Source organism: Lissotriton helveticus, chromosome 10 (assembly GCF_964261635.1).
Source record: "Lissotriton helveticus chromosome 10, aLisHel1.1, whole genome shotgun sequence".
NCBI lineage: Eukaryota > Metazoa > Chordata > Amphibia > Caudata > Salamandridae > Lissotriton > Lissotriton helveticus.
The window spans coordinates 310,274,984-310,300,189 of NC_136071.1; the positions used below are offsets into that span (position 1 = coordinate 310,274,984).

The 25,206-nt window shown below is 45.2% G+C and overlaps 1 protein-coding gene across 1 annotated transcript in view; it reads right to left on the reverse strand.

Annotated features, from left to right (window-relative positions):
- LOC144783774 (15 kDa protein B-like) overlaps window positions 1–25,206 on the reverse strand; it is a 42,509-nt gene that overhangs the window by 16,965 nt on the left and 338 nt on the right. The window contains exons 2-3 of the mRNA XM_078662467.1: window positions 24,490–24,594; window positions 20,261–20,344 (exon numbers count right to left, since the gene is read on the reverse strand). Coding sequence (XP_078518593.1) covers window positions 20,261–20,344; window positions 24,490–24,594 — 189 coding nt within the window. The remainder of the gene's footprint in view (window positions 1–20,260; window positions 20,345–24,489; window positions 24,595–25,206) is intronic.

Sequence of the window (25,206 nt, forward strand, 5' to 3'; positions counted from 1 at the left end):
CCCACCTAGATACACAAGCCCCCGAAGGTCTACCCCTAGGACCCTTCTCCGCCGCTTCACAGTACGCTACAAAGCCTACTCTATATAGTGGTCTTAGTGCCCAAGTTTCTTGGAATAGGCAGATCTCGTGGGAATCTATAAAATCACCCCAATCGGGGAGATCCAATCTAGCCATTAGACCCGCATATTCCATGACTGAATCCTAGGACTGTGTGGTCTTGCTTCCATTTCACTCTCAGGGGTCACCTCCAATTCTCCACTATTTGTAACTTCTAAGACCTCATAGTTATTTTCAGCGGTTCCTAATGTTTGGTGGTTTAATGCCACCTCACTAGTTATTACGGTATAACTCTTGGCTACATCAGAAGGTTTCCCGGCCTCCTCATGATCACTATCTTTAGTGGTTTTGCTAATCTCCTGATTCACTGACTCATTTCTGAGCAGTACCTGTTGGTTTATTACCTTAGCTCCAATCCCCAATGTACTTTTACCCAACTGTTTAACCATAATAGGCAGATAAAGGTCAATTGGAGTCAGTCAATCCACCAGATCTAATACACTAAATCTATTGCTGAGAGGGACACTAGGTGCAAAAAGGATATCGTCATTCCCTCTCCTATTATGGGCACTACCTAACTGGGCTCTCCCTTTCCAATTCTTGCCTAATTATCCAAATCTCCCAGTTAGGAGTGGGGGAGGATAAAAGTGGCTTAAATCAAAAGTCTGGTTACTAGTTCTCATCCTTTGATGAGACCAATCACAAATATGTTGAACCACCCGTCTATCTCTGAAATTAATCACTATACAATCACCCGCTATGTCTTTCACTTTCTGGCCCACCCAACTTACTGTACGTACAAATAAGATTTCACTATGCACATTCAGTGGGAGGGGTTTATTGTTGTTTAGCCAATGAATGGACTTATGTTTTAATTCAGTATAAGTTTCTACACTGCTTTTATTCAATTCAGGCACCCCGGTCATTAAGACAACGTATGGTGAAAAATCAGGGGGTAAATCAATACATGGAAAGGTGTGCTTGGATTCACTAGTATTAGTTATTTCCTCAACTTTTCATAGTAATTTTTGGGGAAATCCCCTTCCCAGGGTTTTTGGCTCTACTCTCACACCCTGGGGGCAGCCTGTTCTTCCATGTACCACTGCACCGCTATAGGTGGACAATCCAGCTACGTTATTCCCACAAGATGGAACATCCACTATCTTATAGTTGGGGTCGGCAGTGGGGGATTGGTGGCTACAGAATTCAGGATTACATTTGTTGTCACTTCATTTAGCTGAACATTCCCCCCCAAACTATTCTTTATACAATCAAAATGAGTTACAGTCAACTGTTCAAATTTTACCAATCTGTCCTCGATTAATGACAACCTCTCAAAGAAAGGCAGCATAGATGACGTGATGAGGGCTCCTACTTTGGTCCAAAATCCCTCTTCAGCTAGGGGCAAGGAGCAGTCAGCAAAGACCGTGGACGAAGTATGTGATGAGGGAGTAATTGACCAAGGCACTTCTGTGCTTGACGGAGCTGTAATCGCCGTCTTGCCAATCTTGTTGGTTTTAGGCATCTTTGGGTTTTTTACCCTCTGTGCACCCCTCCTCGCTTCCTCTTAGAGGCCATTCCTGATACATGGTCTGCCGCTTGGGGCAAAGCTTTGGGTGCGGACCTTGTGGATGCACGTGTAGCTATGCCGCTATCAGTGTCTATCAAAGATAAATCCATAGGTGGAACAATAGAGCGGAGCTCCCGAACTATAGATGTATTTGCTAGATCCTGTGGCAATTGACTGTTGCTTTCTCCCAAATCCCTAGGGTCGGTTTCTGCAAGTATATGCTGGTCGGGTGAGTGTGCCAACATCAAACACCCCAAAGATGAACGTTTGGCATACATGGGGTCCAATGAAAGGCGACACTCAGTCAGTGCAATTTCATGAGCTAGCACTGACTAGTTATAAACAGGTTAAGTGTCCCGGCAAAACTCCCGCCCATCACGGCTTTCTTCCCCTTCCCTTCGCGTGCAGTCATCATAGGCTGGGTACTGCACTATAGTTTGGTACCAGATATCTTGCCCCTCATCAACAATTGACAAGACAGTTAAACAATAGGACTGACCTTGTGGTGCTGAAGGCATTGGCGGGGGGGCCCGGCCTCCTCCGGTCTCCAACAGGCTGAAACAGGCCCGGGCTTGGCCCGGCACGTGCCCGCGCGCGTTATGCAAAGCGGGTGTGGCAAGGAGTTATGTAGGCATCCTCTGCAGGCAAAAGCAGTCTCAGGTGCGGTCAACACATAGGGCCCCTGGGACCTGTAGTCCCTCCGGTGAATTTGTCCTTCCAAACACTGACGCAGTGGCTCCCGCTCAAGGCGTTATGTAGGCGTCCTCTGCAGGCACAAGCAGTCTCAGGTGCGGTCAACACATAGGGCCCGTGGGACTTGCAGTCCCTCCGGTGAATTCATCCTTCCAAACACTGACGCAGCGGCTCCCGTGGAGCGGGAGCGGCAAGGAGTTATGTAGACGTCCGCTGGAGGCAAAAGCAGTCTCAGGTGCGGTCAACACACAGGGCCCCTGGGACTTGCAGTCCCTCCGGTGAATTTGTCCTTCCAAACACTGACGCAGCGACTTGTATACATCAACCTGGCTTTAAATTTATTTGTAATATACCTATACTTAATCTCATTTACCGAACTTAGGTCCTCATTGTGTGGCCGAATTGATTCCACTGTAAATTGAACGTGTAGAGGATGTTATCTCTCTTTTATTCCTTACGCACCTGAAAAGGTCAGTTGCAGTTACATTTGGACAGAAGGCACACTGCTCTAGCAGTGTCCTCCACCCTCCATGGCCATCCTTGAAAGTAGCTTGTCCTTTAACACCATAAAATACCTGGAATCCTGCCACCCTGCTCCATCACCCAATGACTATTCCTCCCCTCCCTCCCTGAAGCCATGCTTTATGCGACCATGCATATGCAGAGAGCCACTACTACAATACCAGCAGCTGTATGAGAGTCACTGCCAGCACAGAGTTGTGGCCTGTGTTTTCTATTAGCTGTGGGTATGTTCAGATCTGCGATATGCAGATGAGATGCCAGTTGTATATACAAAAGAACCACTCATAGTGCCCTGGTGCCATTAGTCAGCATGGACATGAGATGAGATGCACAAGACTGTGGGCCATCAACTGTCAACCTACTTTCTCCTTCTGGTCTTCAGAGAAGGAAATGAATTTGCTTTATGCCAGAGCACTGATTTCTCTTTTTTCATTGTGCAGATTAGTGAAAAGTAAAACGAATTCTGTAACACTCTAAGAGCAGTGAAAAGCCCGATTCTGTATATAGAGGCTTCCAATGGAAGCAATACACAACTTGCCTATGTTAATTCCTTTAATATCCTGTATTTTGCTTTAGGCAGTAGTTCACACATGTTCCTCATGATGATCTGACTGTGTTAATGAGCATGTTTTTTAAGTCTCCCTGAGCTAGTCTCTTTGTTGCAATACATTGTAGTCCTCAGGACCAGACATCGCATTGTGGTTCAGTTCACGTGCTGCAGGTTTAGCAGTGGTAAAAAAGGTTTTCCCTGTGTCATTCCAGTTTTCTAGCTCACGTTTTGTACATGCAAAATGGCAAAAACAGCCTTATGTTGCCCTCTTCATCAAACGGGGCTGTAATAAAAAGGCGTCTTGTAATTAGGCCCATTGTGCCATGCTCTCTGGGGGTTATTGCTCTGCACACTGTGCTTGAAAGATGGACTTCTTAGGTTTTGGTCTTCAAAGTGATATTTTTCACTTGCCAATGTTTCCCTAGGGGTAACTCTCTGCTGTTTACTCAGATCTACTGATATAAGAGGGGCACTGCTACGATTATGGATCCGCCCATTATTATTTCTGCATCTCGAAATTGCCCATACAACGTGCATTGGTAAATGTAGGATGCACAATCACCACCGAATTCCCCATTTCTTTCAAATTTTCATCCAGAGGTTTCACTAGGTTTTAGCTGGGGAAATATCTTGGGTGTGAAACTGCGGGATATATTACTTAGGCTTTCCTTTTAATTCAGGATTTTTCTAGAAAATGCAAATCAGAAATGACCGAGAACTTATAATAGGGGCCCGTCTAATACATTCTTGAGCACTCAACAACATAGGGGTACTTTTTCTGAATACCTCTAGAAATGTGATTACTATTTTCTGAAAAATCTTGAACTCTTCTTCCGTTGCTTCACTGCCCATTAGTTTTTGGGGAACTGGCTATTTGCAGACAACCATCCCCACTTGAAGTTTTTCTCCTTTTTATGTCTCGCCTTCTGACAGCGCATGCACTCTAAAGGGCCGGGAGCCCGCCATCGCTTAACATTCATCAACTTCATTGTCACCCTTCTTTGCTATCTATTAATTTCCCAACGCTTGCCGGCTTTACTTCCATTTCTTTCGCATGGACCTTGGACGAAGCTCAGATTGGTTCATTTTGTTTACTGCCCATTCGCTGCTCTCACCTGATAGAGACTCTGGGGCAGATTTATGTTGGACTTGCGCCACGTTTACGCCGCGTTGCGTCACGCAACAGCGGCGTAAATGTGGCGCATCCCTGCGACCCATTTCCAACGTGACGCATCTAGTCAGATGCGTCACGTTGTAAAGCCCTGCGCCACCTGTGGGCGTTCCGGTGCAGGGTGGGCGTTCCGTGGCAGGTGCGCCTCGCAAAAGTGCCTGCGTGAAATCTACAAGATTTCACACAGGCACTTTTAGGCCAATGCTGCGTCAAAACCCTGCGCCTGCCTGAAGCAGGCTTAAGGCTTGACGCAGCATTGGACAGATAGGGCCCCCAGAGCATTGATGGAGCTGCGTCGTGCTTGCGACGCAACTCCAGCAATGCGCCGCCTTTACGGCACAGATGCGTCACGCATCTGTGCCGTTTTTGCCCCACTGCGGCGCACTATGGGTGGCGGAGCTGCGGCGCACAATAACTGGCGCATCCCTGGGGATGCGCCAGTTATTGTAAATCTGCCCCTCTATGTCTTCTTTCCCTTCCACCACCCTTCTCCATGGTGCTTCTTCTCCCTCCCATTCACCCCTTCTTGTTGCTTCTTCTCCTCTCACCCTCCCCTTCTTGGTGTTGCTGTTCCCATCACACCCACCCCTCCTCCATTATCTACTCAATTAATGCTTGCACAGCCCCCCTCCTATCTGTCCCTCCGCTCCTCCCATCGTCACTGCTTACCCATGCCGCCCATCCTCTCCCCCCCAAAAAAAGTGTTATGACGCAGAGCCAGTGTCGATCTTATCATATTGTTTTTTGTTTTTTATGTTACTTTTAGCCATGCTGCACACCCACACTGCAGTACACCACGGCTAAAAGACATTGGCAAAACAAATAGCTCTTGCATAGGCAATTCCTATTGACTTTTCCCAGACTTGTTTTGATTATGGTCAGAGACCACACAAGACTCTGATCTAGATGGTGTATGTAGACCGGGGAGTATGTTGTGTTCGTAGTTTGTATGTACCTATATGGCAATTGTTCTTTGGTCCATGCTCAAAGTTTTTGAGCTAAAAACTAAACTCTGTTAATTTGCCCTGGGAAATGTTACTTCTTTGACAATGGTAAAGGGCCTTGAAACCCCTTTTACAGGAAGTAGTTGATTGAAATGGCCTGTTTTTAATCTTGGATGTCTATGGTTGCACTGGATTTGGCATTTGGGCTGCATCCTTATGATCTGGAGATAGTAATATGCCCGGTCTGCAGTTGTTTGGATTCATGCCTGACTTGGATTGGCATTTAATATTAATGGGTAAGACAAAATAAAACCTCTTGATGGTGGTCATTATTCCCAATGGTAGCCGGAAGAGTTAGGCGTCCCTCCCTCACCGGTTGCCAAGGTCAAGAACCTTGGGATTCTGATGGACGATAAACTGTCCTTTAGGCCTCAAGTAAATGCGCTGTCTTAAGCCACCTTTTTTGTTCTTAAGACTTTACGCAAGATTCTTCCCTTTCTTCCAGATGAGTATAGAAAAACAGTGGTGTCGGGACTGATCCTGTCCCGGCTGGATTTTTGCAACGGCCTACTGCTCAATGCTCAACAGAGGCTCCTTGATAAATTACAAGTTCTGCAAAATGCAGCGGCCCGCTTGATCACGGGTACTCCCAAATTTGCCTCTGTCGCCCAGGAGCTGGTGAAATTACACTGGTTGCCTGTGCGTAAGCGGATTGCATTCAAAGCATTATGCATAGTCTTCAAGGCACTTAAAGGGCTGGGCCCTCAGTGTATGACCCAGTACTTTCAGTGGTACAAACCTGCTAGATTCCTTAGATCAACCGATCAGGGGCTGATAGTGGTCCCAAGAATTAAGAAAGCTCGATGGGGAGGCAGAAGCTTTTCCTTGGGAGCAGCAAAGGCTTGGAACGCCTTGCCAGCGGACCTCAGACAGGCACCAGATTTGATGTCCTTTCGGAAGGTCCTGAAAACATGGTTCTTTAGGCAATAAGCATCAGAGCTAGTCTTCGGAGTGGTCAACCAGCGCCAGGAAACTGACTGGTAACAGTGAGCTTTATAAATCCTGCAAATAAATAAATAAATAAATGAAGAATTCCCTTCTGATGCAGTGTGTGAAGTCAATTTTCGGTACAAACCTTCTTTTTGAACCAGACATACATGTGTTTACTACCTCCTGTGTGTGACCTCCTTAGTGTTATTCGTAAGATTATATTTTTTGCTTCGTGCAACCTCTAGCATTACAGTGGTTTGTGTCCTACTATTTTCCAGGTTGGACTACTGCAACTGGTTATTTGTTGGTCTTCCTAAATACTTGATTCACAGAGTACAGTAAGTTCAAAATGCGGCCGCTTGATTGGATCTAGGACTGAATCGGACATCATCCATGTCCAACCATCTTCTCCAGCTCTGTTGATTACCCGTTGCAAAGAGGAGCCTCTTCAAAGCACCTTGCTTGTCTCACAGAGATCTTAACAATATGAGAAGTGACAACTGTATGTCTTCTTTGTTTGAACGCTATCTGCCCTCTCGAGCTCTGCGGTCTACATCTCATCATCGGTTTTGCATTCCAAGGTATACAGATCTCAGAGCAGGAGGTATATCTCTAACTCAAATTACCTTCAAAGCATGTAATACTTTGCAGGCTTAGCTCAAGTCTCAAAACAATCTTTCACATTTTCTCAAACAGCTGAAAACCGATCTATTCAATCTGCTTTCAACCTTTCTGTGCGTCTTTCTATGCGTGGGTGTTGTACAAGTACCGGGATATCTCTTGCTAAGGTCTTTGTTTACGCTATACAATCTCTTTTTTCATTCATTCATTTGAGTCAGCAGCTCCTTTTTGGATCCTGTGAGTGTTCAAAGAGCATTCCAATCACAATGAAAGGTAGCAGGTTTCCAGCTGGAACAAAATATGGATGCTTTCTGGCTCTAGAACATGAACTAATTGCTTTCTTCTCAGTGGACCAATGGCATGCATTACTTTGCACGCTACATAAGATCTAGATAGGATATACTGGGCAAAGTGGTGGACCTGAACTGATTGTCCTGTCATTGCCGGGTGGATAAATGTTAATTGAAATATTGATTCTGATTCTGAAAGAAAAGCCCAGGCGCTGCCGGCATGACTTGCGGGTGGGGGGGTCGCGTGGGGGGGGGGGTGTTAATTTTAATTATACGGATCTGGTCTTGCTTTGTCTCTGCTCCTCCCTTCCCTCCCCCTGAGCCAATCACAACGCTAATAAGGCAGCGTTGTGATTGGGTCGGATGCCGACCACACAGGCGTCTATGAGGGGCCATTTTCCCCATGCAGGCTGCATGCAGTCTACATGGAGAAAATGGCAGCGTGCGTATGACTGGTTTAGTCGGCCCCAGAGGGCACACCAAACAGTCAGGGCCCACAACATTGGGCTAGCCACTCCTCCCCTGCCCTATTCCAGGATCGCCCACCTCCCCGCCCCAAACCCAACCCTTCTGCTTTCTCTCAGTGCGAGAAGTAGTAACACACAATGGTATACCATTTTATGTTACTACTTCTCGCACTGTGAGAAAGCAAGTGGGGCGACGCTCCTCCCCCCACATGGAGGAGCCGCCCCTGGAAGAGCCTTAGATTGGTTAAAGGAGACAGTGGAGTCCTTTACGCTGGTCAGTAGGATTCATTAGTTAAACATCTCTCACATGTATTCTGCAACACATCATCATACAGGGTCTTTATAGTGCCCTTTTTTCAATTTTACACAACATCCTCAGACTGACAATATAAGGATTCTTAGTGGTATTGGTCGACATGATCATGGAGTTTGCTTATCTTTTAGTATTCTCCTAGCTTTGCGTAATTCATCAGTAATCAATTGCTTATTTTCTCGAAGAACATTAGGTTTTCTTGTTCTTATTGCTCTCTTGTTCTTGTCTTATTTATGGCTTTAGAGTTGTAGTCTGAATTAATGAACGATTCACTAAAATTTATTTTTCCCCGATTGTATTTCAAGAGTAGCTTAATGGCTTCATGCCCGGTCATATTTTACAGAAAACAACTATTGTTCTTTGTGGAGCTCACTTCTAGGAATTCAGATATGGCCCTGGTCTCCAGAACGTTCACAAAGTTTCCATCGTTCTTCCATGTTTTTAGATTTCGCCTGGTTGAAAGCTGCGCACCGCGCAGCTTTTCGGCGCAGGCGAAATCTAATGAGAACAGTATGTGGCTTGGTCACCGCCTCTCTGTTCCATTGGCTAGCTCCATAAATGGAGGCTAGCAATTGGAACAGAGATCTGTCCGTCATAGCCGGAGCAGATTCGGGGGCGTTCCCGAGAATTTTAGGCTTTTGCCCACGTCATGCGGCTGTGGGCGGGGTTTTTTTTTTTCGTCGTCAAGGTTTGTTTTCGTTGTTTTTCTGAAGATGGCGGCCGGGCAGTAGCTTGTTTGTACAGGTCCGGACATTATTATGTTCGTGCCGTTAACCTGCTCCCCTCCCGCTGTCCGTTTGCCCGTTCCCGCCCCCCCCTCCCGCTGTCCGTGTGCCCGTGCTTAATGCTTGTTTGTTGTTGTTTTTGTCTCCTTACTCTAGGCGACCCATTGCTCTTCGTTTCCCCCTCTCCAGTCTCTGTCCGCCCTGATTTCCTCCTCTCCAGTCTCTGTCCGTCTTTCCTCTTTCTCCTCTATATCTCCTTTCCACCACCCTCGTGTCTACTTCCCTCCGTGACGTTACATCGCGGACACAGTCATCGCCTGCTTTTACCCATTCATATAGCGCCTAGTGCCCTGTGGCGAGGCGCTGTAGCGCATGCAGTAGATGGCCCCTGGCTTCTCAGCGCTCTTGCTCTCTGTCATTGAAGCCTTTCTTGCTGGGCCTCTGTCCCAGACACTCATTATCCTGTCCATGAGAAGCGAGTTCCTAGAGTGACTTCCGGGCCCCCGGCTCCAGACCGCAGCACACCTGCCCCTGCCCATCGGGGGCCTCTCACTCCTGCAACCTGACAGGACAGACGGCCGCCCCCTCTCGCAGTCCTGCAGGAGCCTCGTTATGTCGGAAAGAGAGGAAATAGCCGACTCCGACCTCATCGGTCTGCAGGAAAGAGGAGACCGGGGCCGCTGCCTCTTCCAAACTGCGGCGGGATAGTGAGACCGGCCGCCGGACAGGCCCGGAGAGACCGGGGAAGAGAAAGACAGAGGCCGGGGGAAGAGAGAGACAGCGGCCGGGAGAAGAGATGGACGGGAGAAGCCTTGCACCCCACACCGAGCCAAGGGGACTACAGCTCCCACTCCCTACTACCACACACCGAGCCTAGGGGACTACAGCTCCCACTCCCTCCTACCACACACCGAGCCTACGGGACTACAGCTCAAGCACACCACATCCATCCACCATCCATCCACCCCCCACCCAGCCCCCATCCATGCATCCATCTAGACACCCATCCATTCCTCCACCCGCCATCAATCCATCCCCCCCCACCCAGCACCCATCCATCCATCCACCCACCCACCCACCCACTTACCACACACACATCATCATCCACCCATACACCCATCCATGCATCCATCCAGACACCCATCCATTCATTCACCCGCCATCTATTCATCCATCCATCCACCCAGCCACTCACCACACTAGTGATAGGCACTGTCTTTTCAAAATTGTATATAAAAAGTTCAAGTTCATTGATAGAAGGCGTGCAATTAATTGCTGGCACATCTTTATTCAGAGCTATCCGTCATACCACATATTGACAGTCTGCAATAAAAACATTGCATCATTCAAAAGGCGTGCAATTAATTGCTGGCACATCTTTATTATCCTCCAATCTGCTTGCACAGCCTCCCAAATGCCAGAAAAATATTTTTCCACAGCCTCCTGCAATAAAAACATCGCATCATTCAAAAGGCGTGCAATATATTTCTTTATTCCGTCCATTCTCCCCCAAAAATATTTCTTTATTCCGTCAGTGTGCAATAAAAACATCGCATCATTCAAAAAGCGTGCAATTATTTGCTGGCACATCTTTATTATCCTCCAATGTTCTTGCACAGCCTCCCAACTGCCTAATTGCTGGCACATCCTTATATTTCTTTACGTCAAAAACACATCCTCCCAACATCGGGTAACATCGCATGCGTGCGATGTTAATGGCATTGCGCCGTTGTAGCATCCGTACTAAAAGCCTGTGATGTAAAGGATGATGCGATGTAAAAGTCGCAGTGCGATAGCACCGCGATGTATTAACATCGCTGTAATTGGTGTTTCCCGGGCAGGGGTTTACTGAGAACAGGCTGTACTTTGAAGGCTGTGGAACACGCGGCTGTTCTCACAGGTAGCGTCGAATTTCATCTTCTGGTGCCCCGCACTGCCCATTTGTGTACAGAGGACCCCCCCCCAACTATGCCCACCCTCACATTTGCAGTCTTAACTCCTCCTTGTAGGTTAGAAAAGTAATCAATTGTATTCGCCCTATTTAACAACATACTAGGATATTTATCATTTCAGAGTGGAACTGTAATTTTAATATTGATGAAAGACCCCTCGCATCTTGCCTATTTTAAACATATATCTTAGAACGTGCCTCAAGTGGAGCACCTTTTCGTGTACAGACCAACAGTATAGGCAAGGAGGCAGTCCCACAAACTCCCTTTAGTGGAGGGGCGAGAGAAGTGCTTGCGGTCAGCCGAGACTTGAACCACAGGTAAGAGGCAGATAAGAGGGGCCCCTGCCAGCTCCAACCGACTCCCCGTGACAAGCCAGGGCGGTGTTACCAGATGCTGCCTGCTGGGAGAATGACCATCTGTGGAGCTTGAGGAGTAAGTATCACCCCATGTGCTCATCACGTCAGCTCCCCACGCCCAACTACCTTTACTTTGAACAATTGTAAGTACTTAAACATGACTGAACGCTTGTATATAGCGCTACAACAGCAGGACAAACTCATGTGGGAAGTGGATTCATAGGTCAGATAATATGAAAATAGAGTTCCTCCGTGTGGGAGGGGGTGGGTGAGCTATAACACTCGTAAGACAAACACTCCAAATGTATTCTCCAACAGCAACAGCCAAAGAACGTCCACGACTTTGGAAAGAAAGCGTTGAGCTACAGTCTGTTATTTTTTAAAGATTTCTGACACACATTCCAAAGAGCCTTATCCAGAGTAACCCACTCCGAGGCCTGCTAGTTACCCCTGGAGGCCTCGGCAAACATTGTTGGCGGGCTGGGGGGGGGATGCAACCACACGCAGGAAGAAGCTCCTTTTACAAGAGCTCGTTACCGGCATCGCCAGAGTGCTGACTCCGCACTTCTCAGTCTGTGAGCCCCTGCCAGCGTCTTTCGAGTGGACGGGATGCTGGCATGAAGCGCTTTCTCTGCTCTCCGGCCTAGTCTACGGAGAGCACTCTAGTAAAACACTTCTGCTCCATTGGTCTGGGCCTAATTTATTACACATTGAGTGCGTGGCTCCAAAGTATTTTTCGGGAGCCCGCTAGCGGTGCTGCATGGAGCCGGAGCGATGAATTGCCAAGGCTGCCAAAATAGGGCGTACGGTCGTCCTGGAATGGCTAGGACAGTCCCAGGTTGTCATAATCTATCCCCCTAATATTACCTCACACATTGCCTGCAGCCTTAAGAGACACTGTATAAGTGTTTTGCAGGGTATGCAGACCACCATATCCTGCAAAACGCATATAGTGTTTTCGTCTGGCACAAGTATGTATATGCTTTTGCTGGTTACCATTCAACACAGACCCAAATACAGCGGGGGTCAGCTACCAATCCTTGACCATTAGACACAGGCCATTATATGCTCCTGCAGAAAGCCTCTGAACACGGACCGTAGTACAGCAGGATTGCTACCTACGCCTGCCTATTAGACACAGACCAGTGCGTGCCCCTGCTGATTACCCCCACCACAGACCCATATACACTTGGACTGCTAATTACCCCTGAGCATTAGACACATGCCAGTGTGTGCCCCTGCCAATTAGCACCCAGCACAGACCCATATAAAGTAGGACTTCTAATTACCCCTGAGCATTAGACACAGCCCAGTGTGTGCCCCTGCCAATTACTACTCAGCACAGACCCATATACAGCAGGATTGCTACCTACGCCTGACCAATAGACACAGACCAGTGTGCCCCCCCTGCTGATTACCACTCAACACAGACCCGTATACAATAGGACTGCTAACTACCACTGAGCATTAGACACAGGCCAGTGTGTGCCCCTGCCAATTAGCACTCTGCACAGTCCCAGGTCCGTGTATGACCCAGCTGATTACCACTCAACACGGACCCATATAAATAAAAATTTTAAATGTAAATGTCGGAATTTGTAAAGCGCACAGCTACCTCCACCGGAGGTGTCCCGGCGCTGTCCGTATACCGCTTAGGAACCCTTCCTGGCTTCCCTGGGAAATGTCCACTCCTGGGCACCCCCCAGGTGCAGCCAGGCATCCCAGCGCTTTTGGGGCCGTTGTGGAGATTAAGCAAGCTATTGCCCAGAGTTGCAGAGTGGGACCCATATAGAGTAGGATTGCTACCTACACCTGAAGATTAGACACAGACCAGTGTGTGCCCCTGCTGATTAGCACTCAGCACAGACCCAGTTTCAAATATCCGCGTCTGCCCAGGGCTGAGTGCTAGACTCGGGTCAGTCTCGGGTCAGTATGCAGTCCCGTACAAGAGGAGGTATTGCCGACCACTGAGCAGCAGATTCAGGTCAATATATACTCAACAAGTTCAGACCTGATCAGGACGGTGGGATTGCTACCTATTACTGAACACCAGGCACATGCCCACTTCCTCAGGCCGGCTTCACCTGAACAGTGAATAAAGGCACTACTCCCCTCACAGATCTGTTTGGGCGTTCGTTTCCCACGTAATATCAAGTGCCCGAGAGTGTGGAGTACAGACTTCTGCTGCGTGAAATGGTGGGTTCCTTACAATCTAATACTAGATGCAGACACGAACGCGAGGGTTGTAACCTCCCAACAGCGGGAGGACAGCCATACCCTTTCCGAAAACCTAGGAGCTGTTACTGCAGAACAGCAGTGCGGACTAGATGTTTGGGCAGGGGCTAGCCCTGTGCACCTTCTAAGTTCGTAGGGGCCCTCCCTGCAAAAGAGCATGTAAAGCCCGCTGAGGAAGGCTGTGGAGCAGGTAATGTAAATGACAATGCCATTTATTTATCTGTTTTCAAAACCAACACATAAATACAAATTTTGTCATTTACAATGCCAATAGCTCTAACTTTTCCAAAGGCGAAACCATTGCATTGTAAATGCTTGTTCTTCCGTTTCTTCAGTATGGCCAGGAGTATGATGGAGTTTTTGGCATCATTATTACTTCTCTAATGCCTGTGTGGAGCTATGGAGAAATCTCGTTAAGAATGAGAGTTAGGTCTCAATTGGATGTCTTTATTTTTTTTTTCTGTGTAGCAAAGTTTTTAGGATTGATTGCTTTGGGCCATATGTATCAAGCAAATTCGCATTCGCAAATGCGAATTTGCTAAATGTAATGTATTAAGCAAAATCTGGAATCCCAAAATTTGCGATTCCTTATTTTGCAATTGCATTTAAGGAATTGCAAATTTTGCGATTCCTTAAATGCAATGTATGTAGCAAAAAAAATTAGCAAAATGCCCTTTAGGAATCGCAAATTACCACCAACTTCTAGTTGGTGGTAAGTTGCGAATTCCTTGAAAAATGCACATTTTTGCACTTTTCAAAGTGCCATGTGACGCACATACATGCCCTTAGGGCATGTAAGTGCGCCACATGTGCACCCATGCATATTTCAGGGGTGCAACAGGGTGTCCTTTGGACACCCCTGCACCCTTGAAATTATTCTCAATTTGCGATTAGCAAATTGAGAATAACTTCCCATTCATTTCTATGGGCCTCTTTGCCCATAGAAATGAATGGGAAAGTATTCCTTAATTGCGATTCGCAATTTTCCAATCGCAATGAAGGAATTTTAAGAAATCGCAAAAAAAATGGGATTTTGTACATACATACCCATTTGCGATGCTCAAATAGCGATTTCTTAAAAATCGCTATTTGGGAATCGCAAAGGGGTATCTTGATACATATGGCCCTTTGTCCTTTCATTTTCTGATAAGTTTTCTGTCGACCCGCAACTTCTGGGTGCTGGACTGTGACAATGTAATCTCATTAAGTGCTGAGAGAATGTTACTTGAGCAGTGGCAAGAAAACCCTTTTCACCAGTCGGATATGCAGTCTAGGAGACCTTAATTTCCTAAGCCCGTTCGCATTTCATGTAATTATGAATTATTTCCTATCGTTTTAAAAAAAATTCTCATAATTAGGCGAATTTCAACTACAATTTGATGGGCGTGCGCGGAATAACGAAGTCCAGATAGTAGAAATATGTTTTTCGTACGTTCCTTTATTTTTCAATCAGTATCAAAAAGCTTTAAATTCCAGCCAACACGTTTGATTCTCCTTGGGAGAACTTCATCAGGGCTCCTTTGGAATTTCACCAACCAGTGCGAAGCCTAGTAACGTATAGGGTTCACACATCTATAAAGTGTCCTGAGCTCTGCCCAATTATGTCCTGGCAAAAATGTCTGGATCAATCCCGACCTCACATGCGACCTAGATCATAGTTCTCACTTTTAAGATGGCCGAGAGTAGATGCCACGAGCTCAAAGGTAGATATGTGTGGATCCTAGGTACATCCCTGCACCGGATCGGAGTCCATATAAAGATTGAGTTTGTACTGTTGTGCTCCCCACTTGGGAAGCTACGGCAGTCTGTAAAATTTCACACTTATCAACAAGATTTCAAGTGTCTGAGATTAAAAAGGTAGAACCATTACATGTAGTCAAGTCTTCAGGCAATATTCTGGAGTCTCAGGAGGCAAAAAGTTCCCACGGATTTATTGAGCCCGTTCGTACAGTCAGTAGTTCGGCACTACTGACAGTACAAACGGGCTCAAAAAAGCAGTGGGAACTTTTATAGTTGTATAGTATATGGAGCAAACTTTGTCAACACTTTCCGCCGGTTGTGTGGCATAAGTGGCACAAACCAGTGCAAAGTGTTGGTTTTGAGATTTACTTTCCAGCACAAAACTTGTTTTGAGCTGGAAACTTTCTTTCCAAACTTAAGCCAAGTTGCGCTGTGAGTTACTTTGTGCTACTTTGCTTTTCTTTGTGTCAAGAAGGAGTACAATGGATGGCGTTTTGGCATTTCCGACCCACAGTTAATGGATTTTGATGCAAATCCCTAACTACCAAAATTGTAAAAATTTGCACAAAAAAACTTTATGCCTCCTGGAGGCAAGCATAATGTTGGAGAAACGTGTTCTTTTCCCAAAACGTTCTTTGCTTTGCATGTGCACTGTATTTTACAGGACACATACATGTTAGAGCATGTTTAACTATGTCAAATCATAGAATTAACCAGTACAACACCTATACTAGATATCGCACAAACACCTTAGCACTATGCTGCAAAACTATGTGTATTGGCACAAGGCAGCCGAAAGTGTTCCAGTGCAGGAAGAGAGAAAAATATGGCCATAGCTTACTACATATGGTGTTGGTCGGCCCTCTCCCTTTCACACAAAGCAGAATAACAGCTGTTGTGTGCACTGTTTGTAAATTTGCCTCCTGGTCTTCTCAGTTTTAAAGATTACACGTACATCTCCTATAGTGAATACATGGACTGCATTTATTTAAAAAGCATAAAAGGTTACAACAACCGCCGATGACGAGGCTTGGAAATCAAATTAAGACATTTAGGGCAGGATTTATAGTCTGTCTGATAAGGTACTCTTTTGCAAACGTGACAGAGTGTGCTACCCGCCAATCTCTCGGGCCACCCACCTCATTTAGTGATGGGTCGCCCTCAAGTTTTCTATGCACAGGAAGCTTCCTCCAGTGACCCAACGAATCATCCGAGGAAATTAAATACACTGCCTATCCTATGTAGGATGGAAGGTGTCATGTACTTTTTTCTGTGCATCACCACCTGAAAAACGTAGCTCATCTGTGCTCAGCAACCAGTTATTACACAGCTGGATTCAGTCTGCGTAAATTCACTACAGGCACCTTTCGAAACTTTGAGATTTTTGTTAAAACCACTCTTTCCTCCCTGCACTCAAACTCTAACTTCTGTTATTCTGTAAAAAAATGTTTTGAATGTAGAATGGAATTCTTCAATATTCTACGACAGACTGTGAACTTACAACCTGGACATTAGTGTTGAATCATTTTAAATGACCACAATTCCTTATAACCTGCCGTGTAGATATCCAACTTCTGAGACACGCTACTCAACACTGTCAAGTCTAAGTTCGCCTTTGTGACGCACTATTTGACTACTGGTCAAAAAATAGTTTCAAGTTTACCCTCTCACCTTCTATAAGGAGATCCTATGGAATTCATTCTCACCATAATGAACTTTGCACACTACTGATCTGTGTTCATTTGGTTATGGTGGCATACAGATGAAAGTCTCTGCACCCCTCTGAAAAATGATGGCCCTTTGGTTTTTGCATTATAATATTTTGTCTACATTGTTTTCATTTATCAAATGCCTACTGATACATAACTAAATAAATACAAAATATGGTTAATTATATTATTTTTCCATCTAGTTTCTAGTCTTCCAAGGGGCACTTTCAGAGGAATATTTCTTAGTAGTGCTTACAGCATTTGCCTCTCCCTGCTGAGCTGCATGAAAGGGATTGATTGGCACAAGCTGCATAATACCAGTGCTTGATTCTGCATCAGAAAGCATAACAGGAGGATATGGGAATTTTCAAACATTTCATAAGCCACCAGGGGTGGCTGGTGACATTTGAAAGTAGTGAGGCGTAAACTGATTTGCATACTGCACCGTTGCGAGCGAGAGTGGGTCTCTTCACTTTTAACACAGACCTACCTTCGCTTCCCCACTCATACTCGGTTTCATCTGCCATCTGCCCACTTTACACCAATCGTATTTAGTCTAAATTCCTGCCTGTATTATTTTCTTAGCTGTGCCTTCCCCGTACAGGTGAAGTGTAAGTCCATTCTTACAATGCAGCTCTCTCTCATTATAGATGTAGTATCTTGTTCTCTGTTTGGCAAGGATATCTCTTCCATCTGACTCTACATTACCAGTCCAGCTCTGTCCTCCCTGCATTCTCGGTCTTGCCTCACTTCCTCCTCTTGTTTCATGGTCCCTTGATCTAAACATTCTCTGCCTATCAGTGTTTCTCTGTTCTTTCTCACCATATTTCCAGTCAACCACGACTCTCATTTTCTGCATTCTCAGTCTTAGCATTCTCCTTACATTAGCACAACTCTTTACATTCTCACCCACCAATCCTTTTGTTTTGTTTTAGTAGAGAACATAAGCTGTGAGGCACACGGTGAACACATAAGCCGGCAAGATTGCTCAATAAGCCAAATGTGCAATGCTGTCATCTGCTGTAACATAAAAGGCACAAGACCACATCTGGCAGGGCCAACTCTGCCTCCCATCCTGCCAGAGCAGGTCAATTGAGAACCTTTAAATTCAATAATAGTAAGGTATATGTTTTACAGTGTTCAGAAAACACAGACGCGCTATATAAAGTGGCACATGAATTTAGCATGATTATTATTAAAATACTAACTATCAAAATTAAGTTAATGGATTCCTGGTCTGCTTTAATGCAGTGATTTTCCCATAGCGTATTTTCACACATGACTTTCCTTATTATGGATGTTTGCATAATTTAACTAGCCATCTGGGAAATTTACAGGCCTGCGTTAACCTAATGTTCGTTTTTTTCCTGAAAATATCAACATTGTGCGTAATATGAACCGGGCGCGAACAGTTAACTTTATCAGTTTAAACAGATTTACTTTTCTGCTGTGAAAAGAGAAATGGTAATTAAAATGCTCCGTGAGGTTTTCCTCATTAGAAGGGCCACGCAAGAATGTTCCATTCATCATTTGTTTGCTGCGCAGCACCGTGGATATAACTGCAACTTGAAGCCGGGCCCTGGGGGGGGGGGTGATGTCGCACGGGGGGCGGGGGAAGGGGGGAATGAAATATTAAATATAAAAAAACGAAACTTACCTCAGTTACCGCCGGTCCGGGTCCACGCCACCTCTGTTCCCCGACCCCTTGGCGCCTCACGGCACAAACGGAGACTGGCAGCCCTCGCAGCCAATCCTGGCGCTTGGGGCACAGGTTTCTCTTCGCCCACAGCACGCCCATTGGCATGCGCAAAAAAACGCAAACGCAAGTGCGCATGCGTGGGCACGGGTAAAAAATTCACCCTCCGTCCCCACTCATGCGCACTTGTATTGCCTGCCCTGGTGACATCATCATGTCAGTCAACATGACGCCACTCCGCTCACCCCCTTCAGACTCTGAAGGGGGTGGGCGATGTGATGTCATGCTGACTGACATGATTGGAATGTCAGTTCTCCTGCCTTGGCGTCTTTCAACAGAAACGCTGAGGGAGCTGCGGGCGGCTGCGGGCGGGCGGGGGGCTACGCCCCCACGCCCCAATGGACGCACCGCGCCTGTAAGCCACTACATTCTAAAAGACCATCACTTTTGTAGCCAATAACAGTGTTTTATGCTTTGTGCCTTCTTTTTTGGTGACATAAAAATCATTTAGTGAGACCGCCACAGTCCTCCAATTAATTTATATTAAGTTACTACTTGGGGAAAATGTATGGCATGACATCATAGTGACTGTCTTTGGACCTGGCGAACCAGGGTTAAGTCCCAATCCTAAGGTTAACATCCTGTGATTTCAGGAGAATCACTTGGGGCAATATGTATCAAGCAAAATTGCGATTGCAAATGCTGAAATTTGCCGACTTTCGGCGTTTGTGATCGCAATTTTGCTAAGTGGTATGTATGAAGGAAAATCTGCGTGCAAAATAAGGAATGGCAAAATTTGCGATTCCTTATTTTGCAATTGCATTTAAGGAATCGCAAATTTAGCGATTCCTTAAATGCAATGTAAGAAGCACCAAAAAAATGCAATTTGGCCTTAAGGAATCACAAATTACCACCAACATCAAGTTGGTGGTAATTTGCGATTTCTTTGAAAAATTCACTTTTTTGCATTTTTCAAAGTGCAATGTGAAGCATATACATGCCCTTAGGGTATGTATGTCCGCCACAAGTGCACCCATGCTTATTTCAGAGGTGCAATAGAGTGTCCTTTTGACACCATTGGACCCTTGAAATTGCATTCTCAGATTGCGATTCTCTAATTGCTAATCACAAATTGAGAATGTCTTCCCATTCATTCCAATGGGCCTCTAGGCCCATAGGAATGAATGGGAAGGTATTCCTTAATTGTGAATCGCAATTTGAGATTCGCAATTAAGGAATATGTAGGATTCGTAAAATGTATTGCAAATCCTACATACATAGCATTTTGCGATCCTCAAATAGCGATTCGCAAAAAATTGCTATTTGAGAATCGCAAAAGAGGATTTTGATACATATGGCCCTTGATCTCCTTGTGCCCAAGAAATGTGTAATGTCATATTATGCTCATGTAAAGAGCACCGATGCCCTTGGAGCAAGTTTGTGCAATGTTTCGAAAAGACGTAAACCTCTCAGATAGATGAACTTTACAATGACCTCAGGAAGGCAAAATAAGCAGACACACAAAATAGCTATACTTGAATCTATGTTATAAGGACATGTTTATCTTACATGAAATGCCTGTATGGAATGCAGAGTGAACTAAATTATTCGATGTTCACAAATTATCCTTGATCCAAGACATTGAAGGCAAGTCCTACCTTTTGAATAGAGCTGTTACAATTGATCATGATGGTGTTTCTTTCCATTTCCACAAGGAAGTCCAACGAGCACACTTTAGTAATCTGTAGGGGAAGGAAGGACAGTTGCACTAAACGTCAGTACATGACAATTGTGTAGGCCAAAAAGTGTGATTAGTGGTGGATAGGTATGAAATTCCTTTGGCACAAAACTAGGTGTAGGGCTTTATGTAGTGAGCAGCATTAACTAGATCAAGAATGCTAAATTTTAGAATCACCCTATATGGTTTCAAAAATGTCAACGAAATCAGAACACAGTTAGATATTTAGGCTCATTAAGTGTTCCCTTGGAGTGGGCATGGAATGCATTGGTGGCATATTTAATTTACTTATAAGTCCCTAGTAAAGTAGGACTACATGTACCCAGGGCCTGTAAATGAAATGCTACTAGTGGGCATGCAGCACAGATCGTGCCGCCCTTTATTAGTGTCTCAGGCCTGTCATTGCAGAGACTGTGTGTGCAGTTTAAACTGCCATGTTAACCTGGCAAAATAAACCTTTTCCCAGGCCCAAGTCTTACTTTTTAATACTTATAAGTCACTCCTAAGGTAGGCCCAGGACAGCCCAAAGGGCTTAGAGTAATGTATTTGAAAAGTGTGACATGTGCTTTTAGGTTTTACATGTCTTGGTGGTGAAACACTCTTAAATTTGTATTTCACCACTGCAAGGCCTAGCTGTCCCATAGAATGACATTAGAGTAACCCTATTACATTTTATAAGTGTAATTTCCAAAAAGAAGACAGATAACCTGTTCATGTTTAGTGTCTTTGAGACTGTGGTGAAAAGCCCTATTTTATGGTAAAGTCTGTTTTTTTCTCACAATTATAAAAATGCCTCTTTTAGAAATTTGTTATTTTTCTGCCCTTTTGTGCCCATAGCCTGGCCTAGGTCACACGACTGGCTGTAACAGTTAGACGTTGTAATTTCCTCGCAGACAGGTAGAGAATGGAGGGATTGCGGGTACCTGAATAGGCCATCTGCTGGCAGGATGTGGGCAGAGCTGAGCACAGCCCCACTTACACCAGAATAGACTGTGTCCTGTCTCCACGAAAAGCGCTTAAGAACCCTCTATTGTAACTGCAGCCAGCTTTGAGCCAGGGCAGTGGAAGCAGGAGATTCCATGCATCTCAGAGCCACTTTCTAAAAACTTCTCCCACCTTCCGAACCAAGGGATCGGGTTATAAAAGTAGGACCTCAGACACCAACTCTTCAGTACACTTCTGGACCTGTTGATACTCTGCCAGGGAGAAGGACTGGTGTGCTGCTACAAGAACTGCCACTCTGTTAGACTACTACTCTGAAGGAGCTGCTGATCTGCTGCCTGCTGTCCTCTTGCCAGGGTAGAAAGAACTAAACCTGCACCTTCATCTTGAACCCAGGACCATAGATTGGCTCAAAGGGCTAGTGTGCTGGGCTCCCAATCTGAGCCATAGGGACATAAAAGATTCCCGAAGAGATCCTGGACCTGAATTCAGTGAGTTCCTGACCCTCAAGTGATGCCTCCCAATTCCTGGATCCTTAGTGTGACTCTCGCGCACTTGAAATCATTGGGCCTGTTCACGCCAAGACTGTGCTGCTCACAGCAAAACTCTGTGGGAGCCACCGCCCGCCCGTTTTTTCTCACAGCAGCATTGACCGCCCACAGGGGAGGGACCACCAATGCAAAGTTTCAGCCCGCTCTTCTAAAAATGCCTGGCCTGCTCTTCACACCACCTCCATTGTTGAAACAGATGTGCTCCTCTGGACCTTCTTTAATGCTAACAGGGTGCTTGGCACAAAACTTGAGAAGGTAAAACTTCAGCTGGAGTAATCTGTGACTATATCTTAACCAATGCTCTAATGTGTTTGGCCTGGACTTTTGATTTTGACCTGGTCCAGAATGGCCAGATAGCCGTGGTTGTAGCTTATTGCTTTAGGGACTATTTTACAGTTTATCCTTTACAAATTCATAACTTTGGTTCTACTGATTAGATTTTGCCATTTTGGTCTTGTTTTATTTATTAAATTCTGCTCATTTTTTTCTAACATTGGGTGGGATACTTTTGTGTGGTGTTTATCCCTGTTTTACTGTTTGAAGTACTTTACACTTTGCCTTTACGTTAACCCTGACTGTTAAGTGCCAACATGGCCGGACTGGGAACAGAACAGAAACCAGCCCTGGCAATTTCACTCGACCAGCCTGGGAGGGGCAGGGGGGGGGCTTGATTCTTGGGGGGTGTGATTGAGAAGCACTGGCTCAGGGAGAGGGGTGCTAGTGTCAAGCACCATTGCTGCTTTTGTTACAGGGGGCCGGTATTACAGCTCTGCTGCAATACTGGCCCTTACTAACAAAACCAGCCCCCACCTTCTGGCTCACCGGGAAAGCACCCAGTGCCTGCTACAGTCAGTCTGGCCATGAGTGCCAAGCTACCAGTGGGCGAGCACAGGTTAATTTGGGGTTTGCACGTGCTTTACCCTGACAAGAATTGTGGTTTCCTGCTTGACCAGGGCTCACACCACAATCAGCCAGTAACCTAATTTCTTACATATACATACCACTACATCAACATTTATTTACTCACCAATCACTCAGTCTTCCTTTTCAGAAATTATCTTACCCTCAGTCACTCACCACCTATCTGTAATCTGCAGTATCAACCACATAATTCATCACTCACTCACTTGCCAGAGCATCTGTTCAGCCACAGCCACTCATGCACAACTCAACACTATTCATCCACATACTCAGATCATCACCAATCCCACAACAAAACCAAGTGCTCACATCATTAATTGTTTTATGATACATATCACTTTTTGCAGCAATCTCATACCTTGCAATATAACTTACTATTCACCTTGCTACACATTCAACTCTCTCCCCCATGTGCACACCGTTCAATCTGCGCACCACGCCTCAGAACTCCACTTGCTTACATCACTACTCAGTCTGGGGCAAGTCTGCTACAGCAAGTTAGATTATACCATGAGGGAGGACTCAGTTGTTTAAGGCCAATGACTGTTGATCGGTGTGTCTTGAACGCAGTTGACAGCTGTTGTTTCATGCATCTGTGGCTATACTCTACATTAACAAAACCTTAGGAATTCACTGAAAAAACAAAGGTTGAAGGGGCATTATAGTTAGGTGAATATGTTGAGGGCTGGAGTTGTAATTACTTTACAGCACGAGTTATAGTTACTTGAGATAGCTATAACTTGTGAATTTCAATGGCTTTTTTAGTTTAAAACTGACTGGAATGGCAGGATTATCGACGTGCCTTTTTGTTTTGGTTTCGCAGTCTTGGCGTAATCTACCCCTACCTTTGTATCTCGCAGTGAGCCTCCTTAACATTAGGTATCAGCCAAAGACAGAGTTGATCATTTTCCAACTGTTATTCAAGTTAAGCTTTCTCTCTATGGGTGAAATTCTGTTATGTGTCAAGAAACCTCACATGGGTTTATTGATAAGCATGAAGAACCATTTATGGGTGTATGTTCATTACATAATAGTCAAACGTATCTCTTAATGACCGGGAAAAATATCAGAGGGATGTGGGGTGGAACCATGGACCCTATATGTACGAGGAAATACAATATATAAAATGTACATTGCCTCTCTTGTCAATATCCACCACCTGCCCCTCCCCTCAGAACTGAAGTGGGGTCACTCTTTCACTCAAATTGTTTGCTTCCGGCTCCCAGAGATGTATGGGAATTCTCGTTTGTATCACATTTCCAAAATCTTTTGGTTCCCCTTTTACCCATATGGGAACCAGGCATTGGCCTGTCTTGCCTTACTCACCAGTACCCTTTCCACGCATATCCTTTTTTCCTATTTTTAAATTACCGCTGCAAGTCCTAAATCCTCTCCCTATTTAGTCGAAAGGAAATGCGCTGTGACCCTGACTTACAGACACTAAGAAGCATGGACTAAGATGGGTGCCACAGCAATGTCACCCCACCAGCTCCAAGACAAACATGACGTCACTTCCTAGGGTCTCAAGGGAGTCAGAACCGTGGTCTTGGAGTAAAGAGAAAGTTCTTTCTGCCCATAGGGAGGGACAGACAAACATTAGTTTGTCCCAAGTGTGATGAATTCACACATGAAAATCACCTTTCAGCGAACAAGATAAAAAGCACTGACAAAACCAAATTGGACTGACTTTATTGTACCAAAGCCTGTTAACAAAGACATTTCTGGTTTTACTTACCCCTCCCTCTCTGATGTCACATTCTTCTACAGTTTTGTTCTCTGACTTCAGGCACTCAGTCTCTTTCAATGTGAACCGTAGCTGTGGGGGTCTTATAGACACATTCTGAGGGAAAAACAATAACGAACAATGGCAATCCCAGAGTATACATATACGTTGATGATTCAATCATGATATTATACATTTAAAAGAATATGTGAGGCCCAACAGCACTGTGCAATGTTAAGGTTGAGCAAAATTAAATATTTTATTTCCTGTGAATTTCTGTGAAAATGATGCACAATTACACAAAGGGAGTGAAACGTGGCTTTTCAGTAATTCGAGTGAAAATTTCACACAGGATTTATTTCGGTTAAAAAAGTCACACGAGCTACTGGCAGCTGACTGACGACAAAATGTGTCTCAGCAAGATATTTTTTGCTCAAACCTTTTTCCCCTGAGCAAAAAGTGGCCCAACATTTTGTGAATTTCAAGAATTTTTTTGTAATGCAAAATTCACGAATTTACAAGCGTAATTTACTCTTGTCAGTGGTCTAGTTCTTGATTAGTAGCTTAATAACATGCATACACTTATGCTGACTAACAAGTGCGTGAAATGGTTGTACATACTATGCTCCTATTGTCTTCTACCTTTCTCTTACACAGTTCACATCCCCTCCTGTTGGCTTTATATAACCAGGGAGCAGCTAGAGAGCCTTCACTCACCAATGAATTAAG